General features: G+C 41.7%; 1 protein-coding gene across 1 annotated transcript in view; it reads left to right on the top strand.

Annotated features, from left to right (window-relative positions):
• Nucleotides 1-27,490, top strand: part of LOC122797063 (meprin A subunit beta-like) — a 577,824-nt gene that overhangs the window by 245,897 nt on the left and 304,437 nt on the right. The window contains exon 6 of the mRNA XM_044065839.1: nucleotides 11,866-12,081. Coding sequence (XP_043921774.1) covers nucleotides 11,866-12,081 — 216 coding nt within the window. The remainder of the gene's footprint in view (nucleotides 1-11,865; nucleotides 12,082-27,490) is intronic.

Genomic DNA, 27,490 nt, shown 5'->3' with positions numbered 1-27,490 from the left:
CCCAATTGACTTCATCAGACTCATAAACATTGTAAAATACACATCAAGTTTAGATAAAGTTTGTTGCAAATCACATGTTCAGTTTACACAAATCACTTCTCATTCATTCCAGCTCACAAGAACTTCACTTCCTATAGCTTAATGCATTAGAAATATATATATATATATATGAAAAATTCACCTAAAATAAAATAACAGCAAAGTTTAAGATAATATCAGGAATTGAACATCTGACATTTTGCTTATAAGGCTAATGTATTAGCTATTATACCACAGAATATTTGTAATACAGTCTGAAAATATTGTTACTTCAGTCTCCTTTTTTTTCACTTCTGGCTTGATGGTAATTAATTCATTCAAGCCGGGATGTATAGCTGCCAGCTCAAGTTGTCTGAAAGTTTCCTCCTGTCAAGCAGTTTCTCAGCATCCCCTTCTCTTTCAAAAATATTCACACAAGTTTCTTAAAATGTGTGCATAATGTGGAAAATTAGTATAATGCATTTTAATTATTTTTATTTTTATAGCATATACGTGGTTTTATATCCATTGCTTAAGTTTCCTGCCCATTTTTCCAGTATAGAAAGCAATACAGGAGATGTATGCAGAAACATAAATAATTCTCACTACTACAACTGAAATGTTCTTTAGCACCATATGTTTTCCTGTTTTCTCATCAGAATAATATGGGCTGTTCGCAGTTAACTTGCAAGTGCCACAAAAAACACTGGTGAATGTTCCCTTCTTTTTCTGTGTGACCCTTTTTCTCCCATTGTATTTATTCCTCTCTATTAATTTTTTTAAGTTGTCAACCTTGATGTTATAAAAATAATAGTTCTCACCTACAAATGCAGAGATGATCACATTACATTTCATAATCTGTCTATTTTAAATAATGCTTTTAATAGCATAATTGTTCACACTAGAGTGTATCCTCATCCCCAGAGATCTGTCTTGTTTATGACCATCAGTAACTGTATACTGACTGGTCTGTTCCCTTTCAACTTTGCCCCCTAATATTATGGGTTTGAATTTCCCTGCAGCCTCTCTTTCTTTACTTGGTCTGCAATTTCATTAACTTTTACTTCACAGTACCCTCTTTACATAAACACATTTTTTTTAATTCTCTGCTCTTTTGTTCAAAAACTGTTTCTTCACAGGTCAGCTTCAAGACCCTGATTATCTGGTTTCTAACTCTGTTCAGTTTAGACTCAATAGATGTGCACTGTTGTAGTGAATATAGGAATTTCCACTTGCTTGCTTTTTGTAACCCATTGTTCCTAAGCTTCTTATGTCAGGCCTTTTGAAAATTTCTACGTCCTAAAACTGGTCATGTTGCAAACTTTATAAAAGTGGTTGTTCTGTTTGTATAATTTAGAACATCACCAAGCTTTTGTAAACCTCCTTTCCATAAAATAAATAAGTCATCAATATATCACCAGTAGTGAATAATGTACTGCATAAAGGCTAACTGATACACAAGGCAATCTTCTCATCTAGTCATAAAAAAGATTTACAGAACTGGGGTCAGAACTCCCCCCATAGCCACACTAGATACTTGCTAATATTTTTGTTAAAAAAGGAAAAATTTCAAAAATTGGTTCAAGTAGTTTGTCAATTAACATACCACATTACCAGATAGTTCAGATTATTCCAGAAAAATAAAGGAATTGCCCATGCTATTTTATATCATTTGGAATAACTGAGTTCAAGGCTTGCACAGCCAATGTAACTGACCATTAATTTAATTGTTTTGTCTACCTGAATGACCACTTCTGTTTATTGGCCTCCAAGGAAGTTATATTTCATTTTATGTACACTGGGAAACCAAAAAATACAGGGATTAATTGCTTTGAAACCACGCACACATTGAACATTTGTTGTGAAAGAAAGCCTTTAGTTAGCAATACTAACAGTTCATCAGTTTTGCTGTATGCTCTATTGAAATCCCTCATGTTCATTAATTTATAACAACTAACATCGGATAACATCAGTTCTATTTAGACCACATATGCCTCGTCTCCATTACTTATCAACTTTTATAAAATGACTACTAGACTCTGTCAAGATTTTTCAGTGTCTTTCCAAAGGATTTAAATTGAAATAGTATTTGTCTGCAAGCTGATTTAAACTATGTCTCAGTTACAATGCACAAGCTGCTTCAAATGTGGCAACAACAGAGAGTTAAATTTGCTTGGTTTACTTATGACTGCAGGACTATTTTTCTTTGCTCTCAGCTCTCCTGTTGCAGCAAGAACTTTCAAATTCAACTGTCTGTTTTTTGTTGGTATAAATGTCACCTCTTTTTTTAGTAAGTTAATTTCAGATTAGTTAATGTTTTTTTTTGAAAGATTAATTATATTAAAACATGCTGTTCATGTGACTGAAGCTTCCTCCAGTCTCCCATCTTGTACACACTAGGAAAAGAAACACTTAATAATTATACAAAGCTAGCTAGCATGATGTATGAGCAAACTTAAATGATCCAAGAATCATGATATGTAATTCAAAAATATTAAGAAAACAATCAAAACTGAAAATATTGACAAAAACTAAGCACTTCTAAAATGGATGTTTTTCACCCCCTGATGATTATACATACAACTATGCAACTCTGAGGTTGCACAACAGTGAGGAAAGTGTGTACTGATTTTGTTAATATTTCCTGCTTAGATATTTTCTGTTGATATTATGATGTTTAGGTCATTTTAAGTACAGTACACACACACCCATATCTATCTATCTATATATATATATATATATATATATATATATAGATAGATATAGATACTATATATATATATATATATATATATATATATATATATATATATATATATATATATATATATATATACATAAGGATCTCCTTCATAACATTGAATACTCACATTATCGAATCAGGCTTCATCGAACTGACTTCGACAAATCATTATATCAAACTCCTGGAACAACAAGAATGAACCCCAGGAAAGGAACTACTTGCCTTTCTTCCACTCTAGTGTGATTTCGGAGTTGGTATATTTAGTTGGGAGAGGTGTGGGGGTGTAGCCCCCCACAGTGAGGGGGGGTGTAGGTCCCCACTTGAAGGGTTTTTTCTTTTGCTATTTGTTGCTTTGTTGTGGTGGTACAGTGGTTCCTTTCTTGGGGTTTGTTTCCATTTTTCCGGGAGTTCAGTATAATGAAGATTCGATGAAGTGGGTTTGATGAAGTCAGATTCGACAATGTGTGTATTTGATGTTTTGAAGTAGACCCATATAAGTATATATATATATATATATATATATATATATATATATATATATATATATATATATATAAAATATATATTTTTTTTCCTTTTTTTTAAGTAAGCAACCCTGATGTAGTTTTGATACAAAGAAAAATCAGCTATTAGAAGAAAATATAAATAATCTGAACATCTTCAATTATGAAATATCCTTAATCTCGTCTTATAAGAAGAAGAGAAATGTATTATACCTTGGGGAAAAAGGAAATTAGGCAAGCCTAAAGTCTTAACTGTATAATAATAGCATGCTGAATATGAATATATTAAACTATCAGGAGATTCTAGGCCTGGGGTTAAAAGTAGTTAAAATTATTAAACATCATTTTGGATAATATGAAAGGATTATTAATCAGAGAAGTAGGTTACAGTTGCATTCTTGATATAGATATATTAGCATTAAATGAACAAATGTTCGATATGTTCAGTGTTTTGATCATAACTGAGACATCCACAGATGGATAATTTAAACATTTGATATGAGATAAATCCAGTTCAAAAACACAATTTCCAAACCACTCATACTAAGTTTTCTTAAAATTCTTCATACTCTCTACACCTCTGACTTACAGACATAGGTTACTTCATAGTCTATCAACTCTAAATAAAAACAAGAAAAATACAGAAGAAATGTGAACTGGACCTAGGCACTAGTACTCATAGCGCACTATTTCTAGTTTAAGCAGAGTGGTTTAAAAAGCAGATACCCTGAGTGGCAGATAAAGTTCATCAACCAAACAACTGTAAATCAAAGTAAGATCTCTCTGTATTAATTTATGACCAATAGAATCTTTTCTTATAAGAATCATTTCCAGCCTTAGAAATCATTCTAGTCATTGAGTTTTGCGCATGCTCAAGTTTTGAGACTTGTGAATGGCTGTATAAAGGATCCACAGTATTTAGTACTGGGCTTTATAGTGGATTTATACAATGGTGCCAAAACCCTAGCATCACATCTTGAAAAGCAGCATCTAATTTTACTTATGATACCATAGCACCTTCGTATTACCCTCATTGGAGTTAAAGTCAGAATTCACTTTAACACCCAAATCCTTCACCTAATTAACTTCATTATTTGAGAGTCTGGATACAGACAGCTGTTTTTACTAAATTCCAAAATTCTACATTTCTTAGCATCTCTTCAGAGTTAGACAATTATAGCAGTAAATCCAGATTTTGTTCTATATTCCCTTGAAATGAACATTAGTGATAATACCACCCACCCTGGTATAATCTGCAAGCTTACTTAACCAAACCACGTCTTGCTCAGGAAAACAGGTCATACAAAAGTAAAACAGAACTTGACCCCATAACAAGCCACTGATGTACCCCTGTACTAATATTCCTAAGTTCTGAGAAATTACCCTTGAGTTTAAACATGGACTTTGTCCCTAGCAAACAATTAGCCTCTCTTCTTATGATGTAAGATTCAACACTAAGGTCCTGCATTACATCTTGTATAACATTGTGCAGTACTGAATCAAAAGCTTTCACAAAATTGAAGAAACTTCATCAATGTGAAGGCTGTGGTCAAGGGAGCTAATAATGTCTTGATAAAAACAGCAAATTAGACAAACAAGAGCATCTAACCATAAAACTATACTGGAAAACATCAAGAACTAGTCCAGATTCTGTAGTATGGAGTACAATACAAATTAAGATAAATTGCCTGTAATTGTCTGCCATGGGCATGGGAAACACTTATGTCTTCCTTCCAGATGATAGCCATACTCCAACAATTACTGAAACAGAACAGATAGACACTTAGCTAAGTAGCCAGCAACACCATTTTGGAAGAGGCCATTCAGGCCATCCTGACTAACAGCCATATCTGGCTTGATCTTTCTTAGAAATTTCTTGATATTATCATTTGAAGTAACAGGACAAGCACCAATTGTTTCACTGATAGCCCAGGTTACAACAGACCCAGTAGCTTTTACCTTGTCAAAGAAATTATCAACAAAACATTTACCAGTTCACTTGGATCGATGGCAAAATATCCATTGTTATTTAAACATAAGGTATAGAGATAAGGAGACAGTGTCATCCCATAATACCCAAAATGTTTAAACAGCCCAGCTATTGTTAAGTCAAGTTGTTGACCAGCCTTAGTTCAAAAGATTGCCTACATTTCCTGACCAGTCATCTGAAGACACTGTGAGAATCAATAACATTTCTTTTACTTTTTGGGCTTTGAACTAGCTTATCTTTCACCCATTTGTGCTTCATAAAGCATCTGGCTCTCAAAACTTCAGCAAATCACCATAATGGAGACATTTTCTTGGTTCTTAAGGAATTATCTAAGGGAACATAGCTGTCACTTAGATAGAAAATAAAATAATAGAAAATTAACAATTTTTGTGCAATGGATTTATCAAGCATAATATTCCTCCACTGTCATAACTTAATATCCTGATTAATGGCATTATAGATAGCACTATAAAATCCCCTCAAAACCATTATAACAAGATGAGCTTAAACACCAAGTATGCTTCCACAAATGAAATGCATTGGCAATCAGGTGTTCCATCCTCCTGTTTTGTGACACAGTTGACTACATGTAGTCTGTCACTGAGCCATATTACATCTGGTAAATTACCCTTCCTTGTGTCTTTCTTAACAGTTTGAAGGTAATTAAACAAAATGCTGTCTTCAGTAATATTATCTATAATTAGAGGAGGACAAACTTGAATCAACACCAAGACTTGCAACTTAACTAAATTCTTAAATAAATGGTCACAGAATTTAGACGTAAAGGCATATTCCTCAAGTCTAGTGAAGAGGGGTAACATCACATGTGGTCTCTGCCATCCTACAACAATACTCTGTTAATGAATTCCAGCTGAATCTTCCAATATGACAAACCAGGGATGCTACACTCTTATCGTCACCCACCACTATGCAAACACGGTAACTTTAAAGGATACCTACGTCAAGATTTGGTAATGATATTCTGAAACATTTTATGTAAAGAAATAACACAATCATTGTCAAAACTGATGCATTTTCACTGAAGTCCTCTGAAGTTAGATATATGTATGGGAGAACTACTACTTCAGTGCCAGTTCTGGCTTATAGGTAGGGCTGACAGTCCCTTAAACTGGGTGGCTCTACAGCAAACTTGTATGTCAGATATGAAAATGCATGTATGTTACAGTCCAGCAATGCAGAGCAGCATACTGTGGGGCTGCACCACAGAAGTACAGTTAGGCCAGTTTAAAAATATATGTTTGGAGTTGTATCCAGGGTAGAATAGGGGAACTTAGAAAAGGCAGTACCACATATGTGCATGGTCCTAGGCTGGTAAAAGGCATTCTACTGCAACCTGGGACCAACCTCACCCATATTTTAGACCTTATACTCAGGGATGGCCTTTGGTCAATTGTGCCCTATGTTAAAGGTCTACACGGCACCCCCCAATAACACCTACTGCCCCCAGCCTGGTCTATCTATATAATCCAGATTACTAGAAAAGCAGCCCTGTAGAGCGGTGTCCTAGACCGCCATCTAGTTGGCCTATGCCTAAGGCCGGCTATACTTGTACTGCAGTTTTTAGAGCTTTTACCCATATATTGCCAGCAGTACTAGATCCTAGAGAAAGGTAGAACACTTAGCATGCCACACATATGTACATTAACTCAAACAGGCTAATCTATTACTTAAAATGTTTTACACTGCTGTTCAGCATCAGTGTAAAATATCTATGTCCTGCAAAATAGTGATCCTGATTCCTGTTTTGGAATCAAGCACAGAGCTCTAGGAGTCTTCATTAACCTATATAGATTGATGACTTCTGGAGCACAGCTTATAGAACCAGGAATAGTCTCCCGAAATTGCCTTGCTTAAATGTACTTTCATGTGTCTTCATGGTCACACAACTGCAGATGAAAGCACATACATGAGTCATTGCTGGGATTGTCAGTGATTCCCTTTCTGAAACAGTGAGCAGAGAGTTGAACATTGGGAAGTGTAAATCAAGTTTAAAACTTTTTCAGTTTACACACCACAAAGTATACAGTAAATCTGGAAAAATCCACTCAGTGAAAAGAGAAAATCCTAGAGAATGTTGATGCCTACACAGTCAATGAGACATGGTATAAAGCCATAGAGACCACACCAGCAGTGTAAGGCTATAATGTCTTCCACACATTTAGACCAGATACTATACAGACAGGGAGTAAAGATGGAGGTGTCTCGATAACATCAAAAGTAAATATACCTCAAGGCTGGACAAACAGGACAATTCAGTTGTGCTTCTCCATGTTCAAATCACCATAGGCAAAATCCAATACCCATCTCTAAGACCAGGAAACCCAGAACATGAATTTAAACTTATTGGAAACACTCACCATCACAACCCAACTTTGATTACCAAAACTATTAACTGGAAATTAATAGAATACCCAATTTACAGAAATAGAGATTCCTGGAGTTTGTAAACACTAACTGTATGGACCAGATTGTCGATGCTCCAACCAGAAGTGAAAACATACTGCATCTGGTGGTCACTAATGTGGGAGAGTGCCAACCCCGGGTAATATCTTCTCTGGTAAGATCAGACCACCAAATGGAATAAAACCTGGAACTCCAGTTAACCCTGGAATACTGATGAACTAATCTAAGGCTAAAGTCCTACTATTAAATGATAACCTGGCAAAGTTTCAAGCCACCATAAAACCTGAGAACACTGCTGTCTACACGAAACTGTTTACAGAAACCATGTACAAGCTTATTAATAGCTGCATATAGGCAGCTGTACCCACCAGGAATAAGTACAGAACTGACTCAAAAAACAAGCCATTCTTGTGAAATTATAGTTTCAATTGGCTGTATAACAGAAGGAATAAAATCATGACAAAACATAGATGTAATGATTATGCACAGCAGGATAAGAGCACTTTCATCAAGATAAACAAATAACTTAGAGGACAAATAAAATCTACCAAAAACAAATTTCAGGTAAATTTGGCCTCCCAGGCCAAGGACAACCACAAGGCATTGTTTTGTTATGTCCACGACCTCAAAACAATAAACAATAGTTTGCAGAGTTCATTGTTAATGGAGCCATCTATACCGAACCAGAAGATATAGCAAACCTACTGGCTGACAGATTCAGCTCCATATTTACCCCTCTCTCCCCCTCAACTTTCCCTCAGGAAATACCGTCAAATGTAATTCCCCCTACTATCACTAGGGAAGGTCCTTAATGCTATCTCTAAAGCCAAGAGCACTGCACCAGTGGGCCCAGACTATATCCCAGGATGCATTTTAAATAGCCTAAAACATGACCTAGCAAGCCCTCTGGAATTGCTATTTAACTGTAGCCTCTAAACAGGTTTTGTGCCTTATGAATGAAGAATGGCAAAAGTCATCCATCTGTACAAAGGTGGGCCATCTTCAGACCTTGGAACCAACAAACCCATAAGTGTCACTAGTCTCATATGCAAAGCCATGGAAAGAATTATCATGAAAATGATCAGTAAAGACATAGGAAACTTCCAGATACTGGAAACGACTCAGTTTAGCTTCATCAAAGGCAGGTCATGCCTATTCAACCTGGAGGATTTCTTTGAGAAGGCCACTAAAGCAATAGATAAGGGCAAAATTATTCACACTGCCTACCTTGACCTGGCCAAGGCATTTAACACAGTACCCCAATCGAGCATTATTGACAAACTGAAGAATTTATGTATAAACCCTTATGTCACTCAGTGGATAGCCAGATGGCTCACAGACAGTACCCAGAAGGTTAGAATTGGGGAGTCTACCTCTACAAAGAGGTCAGTCACAAGCAGAGTCCCTTAGGGATCTGTCCTAAGATTGCTTCTTTTTGGAATTTTCTTCCCTGAAGTCAAGGCCAGTGTCAATGGCCTCTGGCTGACTACATTTGCAGATTAGGAGCAATACTAGAATCCCCCACTGACACAAATGTTTTCTAATAAGGTCTGACACAGACAAATAACTGGTGTCAGAGCAATGGACTGAAACTAAATGCCAAGAAATACATAGTAGCATCCTTTGGGAAGTCATCCACTCCTGGTAACTATCATATTGACAGCACACCCCTAAGAGCTGACCCAGTAGTCAGGGACTTAGGGACACAGATAGACAGTAATTTAGCCTTTGATTACCACATGTCTACAGTAGTGAGGAAATCTTTCTATGTTGTGTAACTTACAAACAAATGTATGGCATCTAGGTCTAAAGAAGTCATTGTTCCACTGTATTCGATATTCATCAGACCTATCACTGAGTACAGTGCTCCCTTTGGTATTACCTGATTAGGCATATCCAACAATTAGAATGTCCACACAAGTTTTGCACTAAAAAATACAGGGCATAAGTAACATGTCCTATGCAGACTGCCTCAAGGCCTTATCCCTGTATTCTGTCTCCTATAGGCTGTTGAGGGGAGAAACAAACAAGGTATTGTCAGACCTCACACTGATGGACATCCTGCATATCCATGAAAAAAACAGCACTGGAATTACCCATTCTAAAGACTTAAACTTTGTCTGTGATATAAATAGGACCTGCTGGAGAGACAAGTATGTATCCCAGAGACTACACTTTCTCTGAAACAGGCTCCCCATCCATGTGAAAAAGAGTTCCTCTCAAACCCAATTCAAGTGTAACTTGGACAGTTAGATGAGGAACAGGAAATGTATCCCTGGTTTGGCACCTATGTCTCTAATGGACGCAGGCAGGCAGTAAATGGTTTATCTTCCAGACCCCTTCTTGTAAATGTTTCATCTTCCAAGTCCCTGCTTACACTTAGTAAGGGTACCAGAACTTGTCAGAGATTTGGGATGCATGGCTAGGATTAAAAAGCCCCTTGTGTTCGTTAGTCTAGTAAACACCTATGAACCAATAAGATTGTCTTCTCCTTTGCTTCTCTTTAAGAGCATCTGCCTCTGTTCTTTTGTGAGATGAAAGGTCAAAAGGTACCTGTCAAGTTTCACTTTCTCACAGAGTTAATCTGCCGGTGGCACTGAACAGATATCAGACAAGAAAATGGTGCTTAGCTTCCTAAAATCATTATAGAATTGGATGCTGAGATGTAGTTTGCACATTAGCACACTGGGATTATTCCATTTACTATGAGAAATCTCACTACCCCTCTACACATAGTAATCAGCTTTTTTCAGTTCCATTGCAACACCTTTATATTTCATTTCATGAATTCCATAAGTCAGAAACTTTATCTTGTTTTCCTTATCTTTGTCACAGTATCAGCCTGGCTCAATCTGGCATCAAACAAACCACATTATTGGTTTCCCTAACAAAAGTATCACCTCTCTTGTTTGGTAAATAGAAGGTACTTCCTGCTATCTTAATCTCTGACACATGGACAGGACCCTAATCTGTCCCAGGTTACAAGTACATTGCAACCACTTTGATTTCTCTGCATAAGTGTTTATGACATTAGTCACACAATAAAACTGTTATTTCTTCTTGTTGGGTTGGAACTCCATGTTGTTTCCTTCTCTAACACTCTTCAGTACTTTGTAGGGCCCTTTCAATGTGTAAGGTTAGGACTGAGAACCATCCCTTAGTTCCTAAACTAAAACTCTCTCATAATTGCACCCTTTTGTTAATTTGACCTTGAGCCTTCTATGACTTAGTATTATATTAATTTACCGATGATATTGCAGCTTCTAATCTGTCTTGCCTTTGGGTCATCTGCTTATATGTACCACAGTGAGGAGTTGTTTCACTTCCCTTGTTTTGTTTGGTATCCAGAGTGCAATCACAGAGACAGTATATATGGTATAGTGGGGATCAAGGAGTTTGCCTTTTCCCCAAATTAGTGCAATTTCAGAATTGGTACATATAGTACAATGGGTATCAGGAAATTTGCCCTTTCCCCACTGTAGTGCAATCTCAGAGTTGGTATATATATATATATATATATATATATATATATATATATATATATATATATATATATATATATATATAAATCAGCATGAGGTGTGGGGATATAGAGGGGGGGGTCCCTGTGAAAAAGACTTATTTGTCTCAGATTTGGTAATTATCATTGTACATCTCAATAATGTGGGTTAAGGATTTAGACATCCAATTACGTGGCTGGCCAAATATTTTAAGTAAATAAATTCTTATATATGTATATGTGTGTGTGTGTGTGTGTGTGTGTGTGTGTGTGTGTGTGTGTGTGTGTGTGTGTGTGTGTGTGTATGTGTATATATATATTTATATGTGTGTGTGTGTGTGTGTGTGTGTGTGTGTGTGTGTGTGTGTGTGTATATATATATATATATATATATATATATATATATATATATAGTATGAAAATATATGTGTGTTGTGTCTACTGCATGACTTATTGCATGACTTACTAAATGTTATGGGGCAACCATATCATATTAAACCATATACACTGGACAGAACAGGTGAATTACAAAAGATTTTATTTGAAAATTATTTCCTACTTTTAAATTTTAACGAGCATATTACTTAATACTCCATATTAATCTTTTCACCTTTGCCTTTTACACTGTTTATTATCTAACTGTAATTCACATCAGCTTCATTCACACACAGTTTTATCTTTTTAATAGATGCAGGTTATTTCATGCACTTTAATACGAGTTCTGGGACAACTGGCAAGAAAGCCATTCTTGAAAGCCGGATCCTGTACCCTAAAAGAGGATTTCAGTGCCTGCAGTTCTATTACTACAACAGTGGCAATGAGGATGATGAACTCAATGTCTGGGTGCGGGAATATACATCAAGTAACCCAGCTGGAAAACTGAAACACGTTGGGCAAGTTAAAGGTATGCTGTAATGCACAGTATATGGTGCTGAAAAAACTGGGCAAGTTAAAAACGTGCTATAAAGTAGAGTATAATTTGCAGCTTTTGAAACATAATTTAAACATTTATGATGTGATGTATAATCTACATTGAAACAATGAGGTTAATCAAATTAAAGACTGAAATAACAGAAATTCAAACACTGTTTTTGTGCGAAAGCTATAGAAATTAAATAACTGCCTGAATCAAAGATATGTCTGCCTTTAAAAAAAACTGTGGCCTCATATAACATACATTCTACTTATTTAATTACAAATCTATCCATAACTTTTAGGAGGTGTCAGGATTATATCTACTACCTTTATGTTGCACTTATTGCTTATGGAAGTTCATCTCTCTTGAGGTCTCATTGTCTACACGGACTGTACTACAACATGGAGGATTATCACCTAGCTTCTGATTATAACCATCTTGTTATGTCTTTGAGAAATGGTTATGCAAAAATTCACCTTGAGAGTGTTGCAAACCAAAGCTTGGAGGTGAATCTTGACTTCAGTATCAAGAACACCCATCAAATTCATTCTGATCAATGAAATCCACTCAGAATTCTTTGTAATACTTAAAGCTTCAACTGTCAGATGTACCACCATAGGCTTTGAAAGCCATGAAATGCTTAGCATTATCACACAGGCAGCAGGCAGAAGCTAAGTGCAGCTCTGATGGAATAACAGCTTTAAAAAGTATTAAACAACTAAGTCTGATGTGTGTGTGTGTGTGGGGAATTAACAGTTTTTAAAGTCTTTTGCATTTCCTGGTGCCATTTTGTGGTGTATGCTGTATATGAGTAAGTGTAAAATTAGAGCATAACAGTTGTGAAAGCAGTGCATAACACATGTTGTTATGTACCTGTTTGACATTAGAGAGTTGCTCAGGAAGTTTGTATTTTTCACAGTTTTGAAGGATAATCAACATGCCCAGTATATTACTAAATTATTAACTTTAGATAGTCCATTAGCCTTATATACTAATTGAGACAGTTTTACTGCAGTGAAAAAGGAGTTGGTTGATAACTGCATAATATGCAACATGTTAAAGTTTATTTTATTTGTAGTTTCCAGATTATATATTGACTGTAAAATAGAAATACTTGCAATAGATTTTTGTCTGGCCTGATACCCTATTGGGCATGTGTATGATTGAGCATTTCAAATTTGTGGCTTATACCACACTACTGACCACAGTCCCCGGGATTCATGAACCTTGCGCCAGGCGCACGCATAGCGTAGGCGCTACAACGCCAGATATGGCCGCCGAGCGATTCAGGTACGATCCAATTCCACGTGCACTACCGGCGTGCGCCTGAGTTGCGCCGCCTCCGGCGTAGGTATGTTAAACACCCCATGTGCGGTGTTGCACCATGCAAATGAAGGCATATAGCGATCCACGAAGTGGCGCAGGCGTAGCATAAGGGCACGGCAATGTAAACCAAAAAAAAACGGTTTACATATACCCAAACATGACATAGGAGTAATGGAAGGCTGTCAACGTCAGGTATCATACTGTTGCAACATGCCAATGGCGAAAGACACCGAGAATGTCAAAAGAAAACATGCACAAAGTGTAAATAATGACATAAATGGTATGTCCGCAGAAACCACAGCAGAACCCCAGGACATGTCCGTGGAAGGTGCTAAACAATGAAATAATATGACAATGTCATAAAAGAGCAGTATAATACACATCAGCTTCACAGCCACAATACACCATAGTATGCATGGAAAGCCACAACCACGGCGCAAGGGTTGCCAAGGAGTGGCGGCAGTGTTCGGCGCCGTAACTATGAATTAGTAGTCAATGCCATGCAAATGAGGCAGATAATACTGAATCGCAAAACCCCGCCGCGTAAGGCTGCACCAAAGCGCAGCGGTAATACACCGAGGAGTGGCCCAGAGGAATACATGTCAACCGCAGAGGGTGTGCCACTGTAGGAGGAAGCACATTGGAGCTCAGCAAACATGGGCTGTACAATGCACATCACAGCAGCAGGACCGGTGTGGGAAATAGTTGAGCTGAGAGCACACAATGCGCAGAGATGCATGTGCACGAGGATGACTACATTCCCCTAACCCAGTCATGTGACGCCCACCCCGTCAACAACAACGGATACAGGAAGGTGATGCGGAGAATATGAGGAAATGCGGAAGCAGTGTAATTGGAGTCGTAATGAGCAATCAACACCAATCAACCCACGAAGGGCAATTGGCAGCAGCTGACAACTCTGCATGCAGAAACCCGCAAAACAGGATAGGGGAGGCATATGAATGCAAAGAAAGTAGGGGAGGTAGCAGAATGCAAAGAGTGAAGAACCGATACAGCACAGCCAAGTAGAGAGGTAGCATAACGGCGGCAGACAAAATGCATGATATGCCATGTCCCAGAAACGACACATGACAGGGCTCTGCAGGATGCAATCCAGGAAATAGTATGCGCAACGTGCAGAAACAGTAAGGTAAGGTCTAAAGCTAAACCAATGCAGGCAAGTGTAATGCAACACCAAAGGCAACAGCGTTGCAGTGCCAACGGTAAAACACGGAAGATAATCCACAGATACAGACGCACAGACACACCCTATGACATCACCGGGTGTACAGCACAACAGTATAAAGTGTGAATGCACACAACACACAGCCGTGTATTCCCAAATGCCGCACTCTAGGTGTAAACACACAGGGAACTTTTAAAATGTATATGTTGGGTGCCGCCGTGGCCGTGATACATCAGCATGTGTCAGAGACAGACGGAGTTGCGGAGGAGGGTGCCGACAACTACCGTAGGCCTCAGAGGAGAAGGAGAGTGTTCAGACCAAGGGTAACCTACCAGGGGCTACAAGACCTGGAGATAGTAGAGCATTACAGGGTGGACAGGGACATGTTACAGCAAATAGCGGAGCTGTGCCGGCCACGCCTGAGAACAAGAAACAACAGAAGGGAGCCCATCCCAGTGGACACAAAGGTATGTGTAAGCTTGCGAATACTGGCTACAGGTACCTTTCAAAGGCCAACCGGGGATATAATGGGCATCTCACAGGCATCAGCATCCAGGGTACTACACCAGTTTCTGGATGCCATGTTACGACATGCCCATGAGTATGTATACTTCCCCAGATCTCAGGAGGAGTTGGCTAGCAATATGCGCCACTTGCACCGTGTGGCACAATACCCGGAGGTACTGGGTGCGATAGGCTGTACGCACATACAAATCAAGTCACCACCTGGGGAGCAGGGTAGATGCTACATAAACCGCAAGGGATTCCCCTCCATCAATTGCCAGGTCGTGTGCAATGCGCAGGGCATTATCATGGATGTGTGTGCTGGCAGCCCTTAAAGCTACCACGACTCCCATATCTGGCATGCCTCACAGCTGTATCAGGTATTCGCCAGGGGGGACATCACACAAGGCCACCTTGTGGGGGATGCTGGCTATGCACTGGAGCCGTGGATGAAGACTCCCATCAGAAATGCACACACACATGCAAGAACACCATAATGAGGCACACGCACAAACCAGAATAATCATAGAGCGTGTGTTTGGGATGCTGAAATCACGGTTCTGGTGCTTGGATACATCCGGTGGAGCCCTGCAGTACTCTCCAGGCACATGTGCCCACATATTCATAGTATGTGCCATGCTACATAATATGATCCTGCGGAAACAGCTGCTGCAGGGACATAATGGTGAAGGGCCACAAAGCCCACCACAACTGCCAAGGCCAACACAGGCACAGAGGGTTCAGCGCCATGAACACACTGTGCCAGCCCCAGTAGGCAGACGGAGGCGTACCCAATATGCCTATGCACATACTCTGACAGTGTAGGCCCCATGGACTGACACCTCCCTACCTGCACACACAGTGAAATGGATGGCACACAAACATGGCCACCCGTAATGTGTACCGTATGGGTGGTCCCATGTGTGACTCCAACATAGGCAGCACCCAAACACTGCACACCCAACAGCCAGCGGAGCATGGAACGCCAACACCTTAACCGTACACGGGTCCTACAGCAGACGGCGTTGCTGTATGCTGCCACGTTCGCCGCAAGGTGTATACATATAGACATGTACATATGTGCATATAGAGATGTGGAGATAGATATCATTACACACAGAAATAGACAGACAAAAATAGAAAGGCAGGACACTGCTGTTGAACTCCGTTTAATGTATAAAATAAATCCACAGGTAAGCGCTTTCGGGAATACCCTTCTTCAGACAATCAAAATTTCTTAATAGTCAAGTTTAAATACATAACAGGTGATGGCTTAAAATTCAAAAGAGCCAATCAAAACATTAAAACAATGATAAAATCTTAATAAAAGACACGCCTCTTTTGTAATGCTGGTTTTAAAGGGACCTGGTCATTTAAACCAGGTTCCCTATGTGCCTGTAATTCTATGATCCAGCGTGACTCAATAGACTCAGTAATGGCTTTTATATCCCCTCCTCGTGCACCTACTACAACATTTGCTATAGCTCTGAACATAAAAGTATGCGTGGGATAATTTTCAACGTGTTTATACAACGCATTGTGAATATCACAATTCCTTATGGACCAAAGATGTTGCAATATCCTAACCTTAAACATCCCATTAGTCATGCCCACGTAAAATGAAGTGCATGTTGAGCATTCAGCTAGGTATACGATGTTGGGTGTTCTACAGTTTGCCCTACCTTTAAACTCAAAGGACCTACCACTAATGGGGTGCATGAAAATATTATTATTTTTGTTAATGTAAGGACATGCCTTACAATTTCCACAAGGTGTACTTCCTGGTTTATTAAAGCATTTTAGTGTAGATGGTCGCATATTCACCTCACCACATAATAAATCCTTCAAATTTTTGTTACGTCTATAACCAATGTTAGGTGTTGGTCCCACTATTTCCCTTAATTTTTTATCACCCCTCAAGATGTTCCAATTCTTACCAATAATATCCTTTATATCTTTGATGTTGCTGTTATATGTAAAATAAAGTCTGGGGTTTGTAGAGCCAACCCTTGGATCTTCACCTACACACATCTCATTCTTATTGCATCTTAACCATGGCTTATACCTATCTTTTCTTTCTGTCTCACCTTTACTCACTACTTTTTTAACCAATTGCTCATTATAGCCTTTGTTTTTAAAGTTTATTTTAAGGCCAGAAATTTCCTTCTGAAAGCTTGATTCGTCCATGCATAACCTTGAGGTCCTGCATACTTGCCCCTGAACAATGTTTGAGAACAGATAACGGGGATGCATACTATCATAGTTTAATAAACTATTCTTCCAACATTCTTTTCTGTGCAATTCTGAGGAGAAACCTGTATTAGTCAGTATTAAGTTTACATCCAAAAAGCTTATTGTATGATCAGAAAATGTCAGTGTAAACTTTAAAAATGTGGTGGTAGAATGTATGTAGTCTAGAAAAAGTTTTATGGAGGGTGGATCACCCCTCCATAAAATAAAAACATCGTCTACAAAACGACTGTAGACAATAATGTGTCTTGACCAATGTACATTCTTCAATACAAAATTTCTCTCCCAAAATGAAAGAACCAAGTTAGCATAGGTATTGGCACAGGGGGTGCCCATGGCAATCCCCTGTGCCTGTCTGTAAAGTTGTTCCCCACCTATGAACACATTGTTTTCTAACACTATGGACAACAGTGTTTGTACCAAACTAATCTTAGAAGGATCTTCACCTAGCTCTAACATTAACTGTCCTACGGCATCTATGCCATATTTGTTATTTATAACAGTGAAGAGACTCTCCACATCCAGGGTAGCCATCAAATGTCCTGCCCTAGAGTGTTCCAAATTAACATCTCTGACCAACTGTAAAAAGCATTTGGTGTCCTTAAGGACATTCGGTAACCTATCAAGCAATGGTTTTAGCATACATTCTAGCCATATGGAGGCATTTTCAGTGACCCACCCTCTCCCTGAAACAATGGGTCGTAAGGGTGGGTCCTCCATAGATTTATGTATTTTAGGCAATGCTTTCAGCATAGGTGTGACAGGTTTTTGAATCTTTAAGAAAGCATATAACTCTTCATTAATCATAAACTTCATTAGCAAATCATCTAGCTTCATATGTACTCTATCAATAATTAATTTTACAGTTAAAGGATTTATCTTCATATACACACTGTCATCATTCAACATTTGTTGTAGCTTAGATTTATAAAACATTGTATCAAGTACTACAACTGCTCCTCCTTTATCGGCACCCTTAATCACCAATTCTTTATTATTAATCAATCCTTGTAGTGCCTGTTGCTGTGGAATAGTCAAGTTGAAATATTTGCTATGGCTACTTGCCCTAAAGTACTCTTCCAAATCCCTCTCACAGCTATCAATGAATAAACACATAGCAGGAGAAAAAGGGGGTACAAAACAGCTAGGTTTTTGAAGTTTCACCTGTGATGTTACTTTGTTTTCATACATAACTTTTAACGCTAGATTTCGACAAAATAGCATAATGTCTAAAACTGTTTCATTAAACATACCCGCCCTTCCAGGTACAAAGGATAAACCTTTGTTTAATACATAATGTTCATCCCTGGTTAAAACATATTTAGAAAGATTAAAAACAATATTATTATTACAGGTATTATCAGTCAAAAAGCAGTCCTCCTCCTTTTGTCCTGTTCCTTCCTCGCAGGGATCTCTTCCATGCTCCTTTCTTTTCACGGAGCTGGAAGAGTCAGTAAAAAACTTTGCCTACCTGCCATCTGCTTAGGTCGTGCTCCCAGAGTTAAACCTTCTGGGCCAAGGAGGGCATTGCTACTGTTCTCTACATGGTCCATATCACCCTTTTCAACGCCATGTATTTCTTTTCCAACAACATTTATTTCGGACGTTGCCGTTTGCAACAGAGGTGGAAAATGTTCAATATCAGAGATTGCTGGTGTCGCTGCTTGCGACAACGATGGTGAAAGTTCAGCGTTGAATCCACCATGCTTGGTGGCGACTGAGGCATGTATGACATGCCCTCTAGATGTATTGTTAGGCTCCCTCGATGTCATCGCCGTGTTGTCCATGGCTTTCCTGGCAGCTACATCCATCCTGGTTACGTCGGACATGCCCTGTTGTCTTCGAACTCTGACTGCATCAGTGGTGGAAGCGTTCTGATGACGTGGCCAAACAAAGATATGCCCTGTAGAGAAATCCGAGTGATCTCTCTTCAGTTTGTTTATCTTTTGCTCACGTAATTTCTCATTAGTCTCACTGAAAGACAAATGAAGCTCAGAGAGACGTCGGTAATGGGCAGTATCAGTATAGTCTCTATTTAATACCTGTTGTATTTCTTCAATTTCTTTTCGTAGATTAACAACCTCCGGTGCAAAGAAATTCTTTATAATGTCCATATATTTAAAGCTTGTCTCAATGTTGAGAGATTGCCATTGTGCTAGAAGTTCCGGATAGCGATCCCCCTGAGTTGGCATGCACAATATGCGCATGCCTCTGGGAACAATCCCAAAACTTTGGCAAGCATCCAGATGGTATGTCTGCCATGTAAGCCTTTGTAGTCTTCCCATTTTGTAGCTGAGATCTCGACAGAGATCTTCAAAACTTTTGTCCATTGCTACTGGTACTTTATTGTTAGTATGTCCTGCTTTATTAACAGTCAAGCCCAGTTCTAACAACGGATTCTGTTGTAGCAAGGAAGTCAAGGAGCTACTTAAAAGATTGTCAGTTCTATCGAACCCTTCTTTTTCACCATTGGCTCTAATATTAGGCTGTTCAGCCCCCAAATTCGCCACAGCATGCATGGTACAGAATAAAAAGGAACACTAATGAAACAAAATACCGTACCAATGCCAAAGTCCTCCAAACAAATAGAAGGCAGAAATATATGTACACATACACATATATAAAGTACAACAGGTAAGACAAGGAATCAGAGGGATGCAAGGTGACAGAGAAGTAAGACGCGATATCTGTACATAGTAAACATAGTGAACGACAACCTGGGTATCTGGGAGGGTTGACAGAACAGGAAACCGCCACCCATGGAAAGGTCAACCTACCTAAATGCATAATCGTGAGTCGGGATGATCGCCAGGCCACGGTACAGTAACAGTACATGTGCGGGTAATATTATGAGGATATGAGGGTGGAGGTAGACACCGCCGGTGATGCGGGCCACGCAGGTACTGTGTGCAACCGTCCCTGTGACAGCCGCAGTATGTGTATGTGTGCGGTGAGGGTGTCGTGTGTTCCGCTGTGCGAGTGTAATGTGTGTGCCACTGTAAAATGTGTATGTTGGTGCCATGTGACAGGCGGAGTGGAACAACATGTAGGCATACAGTATAGGAACCACAGGCGTATGTACAGCAGTACCCCAAAGTAGTACTGAGAGCCCCTCCTGGCTAGGCGTGGCGACGTAAAACGATGCAAAGTGAAAATGTCCCAGAATGTACCACAGGAATATAGCCAACATGAAATGCAAAGGACGTATGTACAAATCATGACCGTATGTACACCGATATGTTAATTGCAAAGCGATACATCGACAACGTTACACAGCAATAGTCATGTACCACGGAAATCATGTGCTACCGGTACTGATCGTGGCTACGTATCGGCCAGTAAACACCGCTGTGTGTTCTACGAGTGTCAAACAAGCAATCGCCACCGAATAGGTGGCAACCACTAACATACAGGCCGTCCCAAGTACAGGACCACAATGACTGTAAATATCCGGGACAAAATGCCAAGGGATAGTCGACGCGCATGAACAACCGCAGATATACTACCATGTGACGGAGGAATACATGCAGGAAGCACACATGCAGGCGATACCGACACCAGACGACATCAACACAACCTACACTCCCAGAACAACAGACAGGTAACTGCCAGCTCCCCAGGCAGGGATGGAGCACACACACAAGCATACCGTGTATGTAGAAATGCAAGGCCCACAACCCGTTGCCGTCACCCACAACCTCCGATATTCCCCATCGCACATATCAATGGGATACAAGCCGCAATAGCAGCACAAACATACAGGCAGTCAATGACAGCGGCATAACCGCAACATCTCGCATGGGAAACACTATCAGCAGCGGATGCATACCTGCATCCGTTGTTTAAAGGAATACAAGAGCTATGTTACACATCCGAATGCAAAACACCATCGACAGACACCGCCAGGACAGGGACACCCACATGTCGAACATAATACTATACCCAACACACACAATCCACAGCTAACACCACTGCGAAATGTACCTGACGCCACACATAGCGGCTGCAGTTACACATAACATAACACAATACAGACCATCTCCACGAAGGTAGTTCAAATAACTAACGCCCAGGCGAGGAATGCAACCATGCCCTAGTTACGATGCGTACTGTACGAATGGAGTAGATGCACAGGTGGTATGCGCACAAGTACACACCGAGGAACAGCTATTGGTGTGATGAACCCACATGTCACAGGTGACGACGGATATAAGGATGACTCCTAGGATATTCAAACCGTATGCTCATACCGAACTACAAATCAAAAACGGATAGAGTGAGACAACGCAATAGCGAGACACGCAACAGAAAACGGAAGGAAACACAGTAAAGGTATGTAGAACCCACGATATGTACTGGTGTGTAACGCATGATGTGTATGACGAAGCTGCACTGTATGTGAACGGTGTTTGTAAGTACGGATACTTGTCCATAATGCAGAGAGTGGTGAAAGGTGGTTATGTAGTGCTATCCCGCTGAGCATACCAATGACTGTGGACACCGTGTGCACAGCAGTGGGACATCATGTACACAGCCGGGATAACACAAGGGCTGCCACAAGGGGGCATAACACAGAACAATGCCACCCCCCCGATGCTGGCAGTGGATGTCCAACAAGGAAGTGCCACAGCAGGGGATAGGACATGTATGTATACTGTCACAGCACACATGTGTATGGGCATATACCGTCGATGTCATACGTAATGCGCACGGCGTGCACGTATGCCTCGCAGTAGGGGTTACTATGTCAACTATGTGTAATGTAAAGCTGTCATGGTGGATATGACAGACATCATACACAGTATCACAGGCATATCATGCATAATGGAGTTATGGCCTATTGGTATGTACACTAACAGGATACATATGGCCTGTACATATGGGACAGAGTAGTAGCAGAATAGCCATCCGAAATGGAAGGAACACCAAGTAACCATGTCCAAACGATCTGTAGCAGGTGCAATGTGTGCAACAATGAAGTCCGGCAGGTCCATGTGTAAACACATGTGCAGTGTACACAGTAGTGTCACCTCCCCATGGTAGTGTCCACTGAACAGCAGAGGTGGATGTCAACTGCATGTCTACACAGTACTGCTGCTGTGGTGGTACCATGACTATGTGTCACCCTATCAGCAAGGGAGCTATCACATGAACAGTGCCACAGTGTGTCCCTGTGGGATGTGCACAGGACCTATGTTCCACAGCATGGTGTGTGTTGTGTCTGCGAAGTAACACAGAAGCCCAGGCCATGCAATGTGGCATGTGTGCACATATGCAGGAGTGCTCCATTCACCCAGCCCACTGCAATTGCCATGTATGAGTACTACATGCATCAGTAATGCGGAGGACATGGCCCATGTCAGAGTAGATGACACCCCTGTGTATGTGGTATGCAGATGAGTACAGATGTGTTCCCGTCTGTCATCCGCATATGTAAACTGTCTGAGCCTGGTACACATCATGGCATGATAATGCCGTGCCATGTAAAGTCGTAGCCGTTGTGGAAGGTACACCACGAATGTGTTATTGTAACCCTGCCCGTGTGTAGATGTGTGTATGGCACAGGTACAATGGCTACCTATGTACCAGCAACACACACAGTACAGATATGTGTGGCCCTGCAGATGTGTACCCATGCCACAGTGGAATACGGCAACCACAGCACCATGTGGGGCATGTGTGTGTACAGCAACCATGTACAATGTGATATGCATGTATGGGGACAGTATCCATGTGATACCCAGTGGATGACTGTTGCTATGCAAAGGTGATGTGCATGCACCATGTGTGATGCATCCTGGCCTTAATGACACCCACACGATGTATCTGCCACACCGACACCTGTACGGTTGTTATCAGTATGAGCTGGTGGAGCTACAATGGTGCCAGGTATGTAGATGTGGGATATCTAGGCATGGACAGTACTCTGTGACAGCATGTTGTGTATGTAAGCAAATAGTGAACATGAGGGGCCCCATGACTGAGGACTGTGTAATGCCACATGTACCTGACATGTAGTAGGTAGCATGATATGCTTGCACCACTGTGTGTCCTGTCCAGGAGTCATATAGCCTAACATCCTGAGACACAGGGTATGATGTGACGGGGGATGTGTACATTGCCAATACCAGAATGTGGAATGGTGCTGAAGGGCAATGTAGGGACAATGTCTGATCTGTTACCCTCTGTACCACACCAACCACTCATGCAATGGTATGACAGGTGGCCAGCATGTGTATGTGGCGTGCTGTGGCACACAGAAGCCCAACAAGGGTGCCAGTAAAGGCATGGAGGTCATCAATGAGTGTGTGAAGCACGTATGTGAGGACGTGCCCCAGTGCCATACTGAATGGTCCAGTCATGGGTGTATGAATGCAGTCCCACACGTGCAATGCAGTACCACCCATGTGTAGTCACGATAGATGCGGTAGTGTGGCGGTCAAGGTACACAATGTCCAACAACAGGCTAGCAGTTAATTCAGTGGGCTGGTGTGGAGACACATACCAAACAGGTTGGCGGGACATAACAGCTAGGGAGATCGGAAGGTGACATTGGGACAGTGTCTTAGGACATAACGTGTGCATGGCAGTACAATGTATGTGTCCACAGGGACACTGCGATGTCCATGTATGGATTGCAACCCTGTAGTGAGTGAGAGTGTGTATTGTTGGTAGGTACACCATTGCCTGGCATGTTGCCAAAATTATCTCAGTCAGCAATGCCTGGGTGACTGTTGTACGCAACATCGAATGTGGATGTAGCCAAACAACACAGACATACCACCACACTGCCTGAGGGCCCACACTGCAATGTGCGGCAGTCATGTGTAGGTAGCTAGCCTTGGAGCATGTGATGGACCACGAGGACCCACCATGGCTGTCAAGTGATGCACCCCACACATGTGAATATACCCACCATGCAACAGCCTGCACATGTGCCCATACAGCAGATGTGCATGGAACATGACTACCACCGTGGCGTCTGTGAAAAGGCCAGTACCGCCATGTCTCTGTGTGGAATAGCATGGTCCCTACCATTGCGTACATGTTGCGGAAGTGCACTGTGATATGTGTCAGCATAGTCACGTACACTGTCCATCTGCCGGGGTGCCATGCCATTAACAACCCCCGTCAGCAGACGTCAGTAGTACCGGCTGTAGAGCACATGTACCATGTATGCTGCGATGGGTGTGTGTCCAGGGTGTGGCTAGCAGGGCCGTGAAGCATATATGTTCATCTACCAGAGGGGGGATATCCCCAGGTTTAACACAGCAGACACATGGAGGTATCGTGCATGCTGAGGGTAGTGTAGGTATGGTATGTGTTGTGTAATGTGTCACCCAGCTAGGTGGAGTGCATGGCCAAGCATGTGTGGGTACATGGGGAGTCCATACTAGGAAGTGTGGGTTGCTGTCAGCACATGGCAGTAGCAGCTGTCCGAGGTCCAATGTACAGTATGACAACACAGCCAGCATGTAACCTGTGGTGTACAGTGTAATCTCTGTTGCGTGTTACAATGTGTCTAGCGGTCACAAACATGGGTATCTGAACATGGAGCACCTACGATGCATTGTGTTCGGCAAATATACAGTATGTGTGCAAAACATTGTGTGATGTGGGATCCCCTCACCTGTGTGTGTTGCAGTCCAGGTATGTGCCTGGGAGGTATGATCCGTGTACAATCTGGACTTGCAGATGTGCTGTGCAGAGCATGGAGGCAGGTCCCAGGCACCGCAGATAAATGTGAGGCGTGCACTAGTGTGCGTGCCTTGCTTGTGTGCAGCACAGTGGAAGGTGCAAGCATTGTCCCACATTACCGCATGCCGTGCCTGCCTGTTACAGCCCTGCTGGAGACAGACATGTGACACCACCGCAGAGGCAGCATAGCATGTGAAGATGTATATGTGGGCTCCACACCCTAGGCAGATGTCCGCAGGTCATGTGTGCCACAGTAGTGTGGTCGACCATGACTGTCATACTGGTCAGATACCACATGCCTGTATAAGTCAGTATGAGCATAGTCAACAGTCACAGTGACAGAGTGGGCCAATGTACAGTATCCCTGTGTTCAGACCACTGCCTACTGTACACTTGGCTAGACACACACCCGGAGGGTGAATATACCTTTGAGCCATCACATGTCCCAGTCCACGTAGCCTGTACAATGCCATCACAGGGTGGTCACGATAACGTGTGGTAAGACAGACATGTTGTACCAGGTGATGTGTCATGTGTGCATATGTTGAGTTGCACAGCCGTTCACACGTCCGCAACATATCAGTGCATGATGTATAGTGTAACATGATGTGTGGAACTGCACTGTGATCCACAACAGGGTCATCTGAGACAGGTGTGTTGTGAATGGTGTAACCCATGGTCACACGGATATACACTGGTGCTGTTGGCTGCCATGCTGGGGGCCACCAGTGGTGCCTGCAGTGGTCATACAGACATACTGCACACAGTGTTCTGGCAGGAATGTCCATTGTTGTAGATGATGTGTTGCTACGTGAAGGTAGGTGTGTGTTGTGAATGTTACACATCCAGATGTGACCATCAGGCGCAGTCATGGTCGTCGACAGCATCACACACATCCACAGCGGTTAGAACCCTGTCCCCAGAATGGGTGTCAGCCACCCTCGTACTGTGTGATGTATGTGCAGATGGAACACCTCCTACTGGCTAGATAACAGTGTCAGCTAGGACGGCTATGTGATGGCTGGAATACGCCGTGATAATGTACAATGCTGGTATCCCAATGAAATACCTGGAATCACACAGTACGCCATGGCTGGCATGTAAACCATGTACAACAATGACTGTGTGACAGACACAAACAATGCGTAGACATGTTGAACATGCACACATGAGAACACCAAATGAGGTATGTTGCACATATCGATGTACAACTGTCATCTATGGCCATAGCATGGATGCAGACGCATATGCCCACAGGCAGTACCACGCCATGTAGGTAGGGGGCATTGCATGTGTACATGTGACAGTTGCTGTACCGCCACATGTCCTGCATAGCCGTCATGTAGGGGTAGCAGTGGTACGTGACTGTTGGACATGCCTGTACATTTGACCATGTCCCACAGGATATGTGTTACGATGTGTACAACCGTGTTGTACCGTCATCAAGCTGTGAAGTGTATGGCTGCCAGTGTACCTGTGTGACATGTTCTGCGATGGGTGCAAAGGCCGCGGTACTGCATTGCATGCCCACATGCCCCACACAGATGAATAGCCTGAACACACAATACGAAGAGGGAGTTGTATGATAGCAACCCACAAGAGGAGATAGATGCGGTGGCAACCCACTACCACCTGTTCGGGTAAGGTGTGCATGTCTATGATACATTAGCACCCGAGAAGCTAGCAGTACAGCAGTACAGGGTGGCATGCATATATGTTCACCAATACCCCTGTGTGTCCCACCACTGGCCCGTGGACAGACAGACACCAACACAATGTGCAGATTTGATATGTGCACAGCACATCACCGCTGGCTACTGTAGAACAGGCTTACTGTGTAGACATGTGCACAGTAGGTCTCGCCAGCCACACTCAAACACGTTATGTGCCGAACCACACCAATAGTTTAGCCCATGCCACAGACAGATGTGCACGCATCTGTGTATGTACGTCTGGGAATGTCCCCGGCCTAGCAGTATAGCTGTGTCAGTGTTGCGAACAACATACTGAATGGGCTGTATGTGTGAGGGGTGCGTCATACGTGTATGGTCAGATTAATGATACCATCAGTGCCTGCTATGTGAACATCCCTGTCCCCATACATGGATACCTATGCTGTGCCCAACACCACGTTCCCCGTGGGAGGGATGGCGCTGTGCGGTGCCCCAGCTGACATGGGGGTGGCAGCAGGCACTGGATGTAGACATATGTTATACCCATGTCAGGCCAGGCAACCATCCATGTGCACGGGATAGCAGTGTGTGGGCACATACAGCACTGTATTGAACAATATCGCAGCACATAGCACCTGTCAGGGTTAATGTGTATGCATGGATGTGTGATACCTGCATGCACCAGACACACCCCCACCAAGCAGCGTGCAGCCTACCTTGCAGAAGGCCAGTGTCCACACCATGATGATAGACATGTGTA

The sequence above is a fragment of the Protopterus annectens genome, chromosome 3.part0 (assembly GCF_019279795.1).
Source record: "Protopterus annectens isolate FY-2018-M chromosome 3.part0, PAN1.0, whole genome shotgun sequence".
NCBI lineage: Eukaryota > Metazoa > Chordata > Ceratodontiformes > Protopteridae > Protopterus > Protopterus annectens.
Note: the sequence above shows the minus strand (reverse complement) of the source record. Positions and strands in the feature narration are given on the sequence as shown.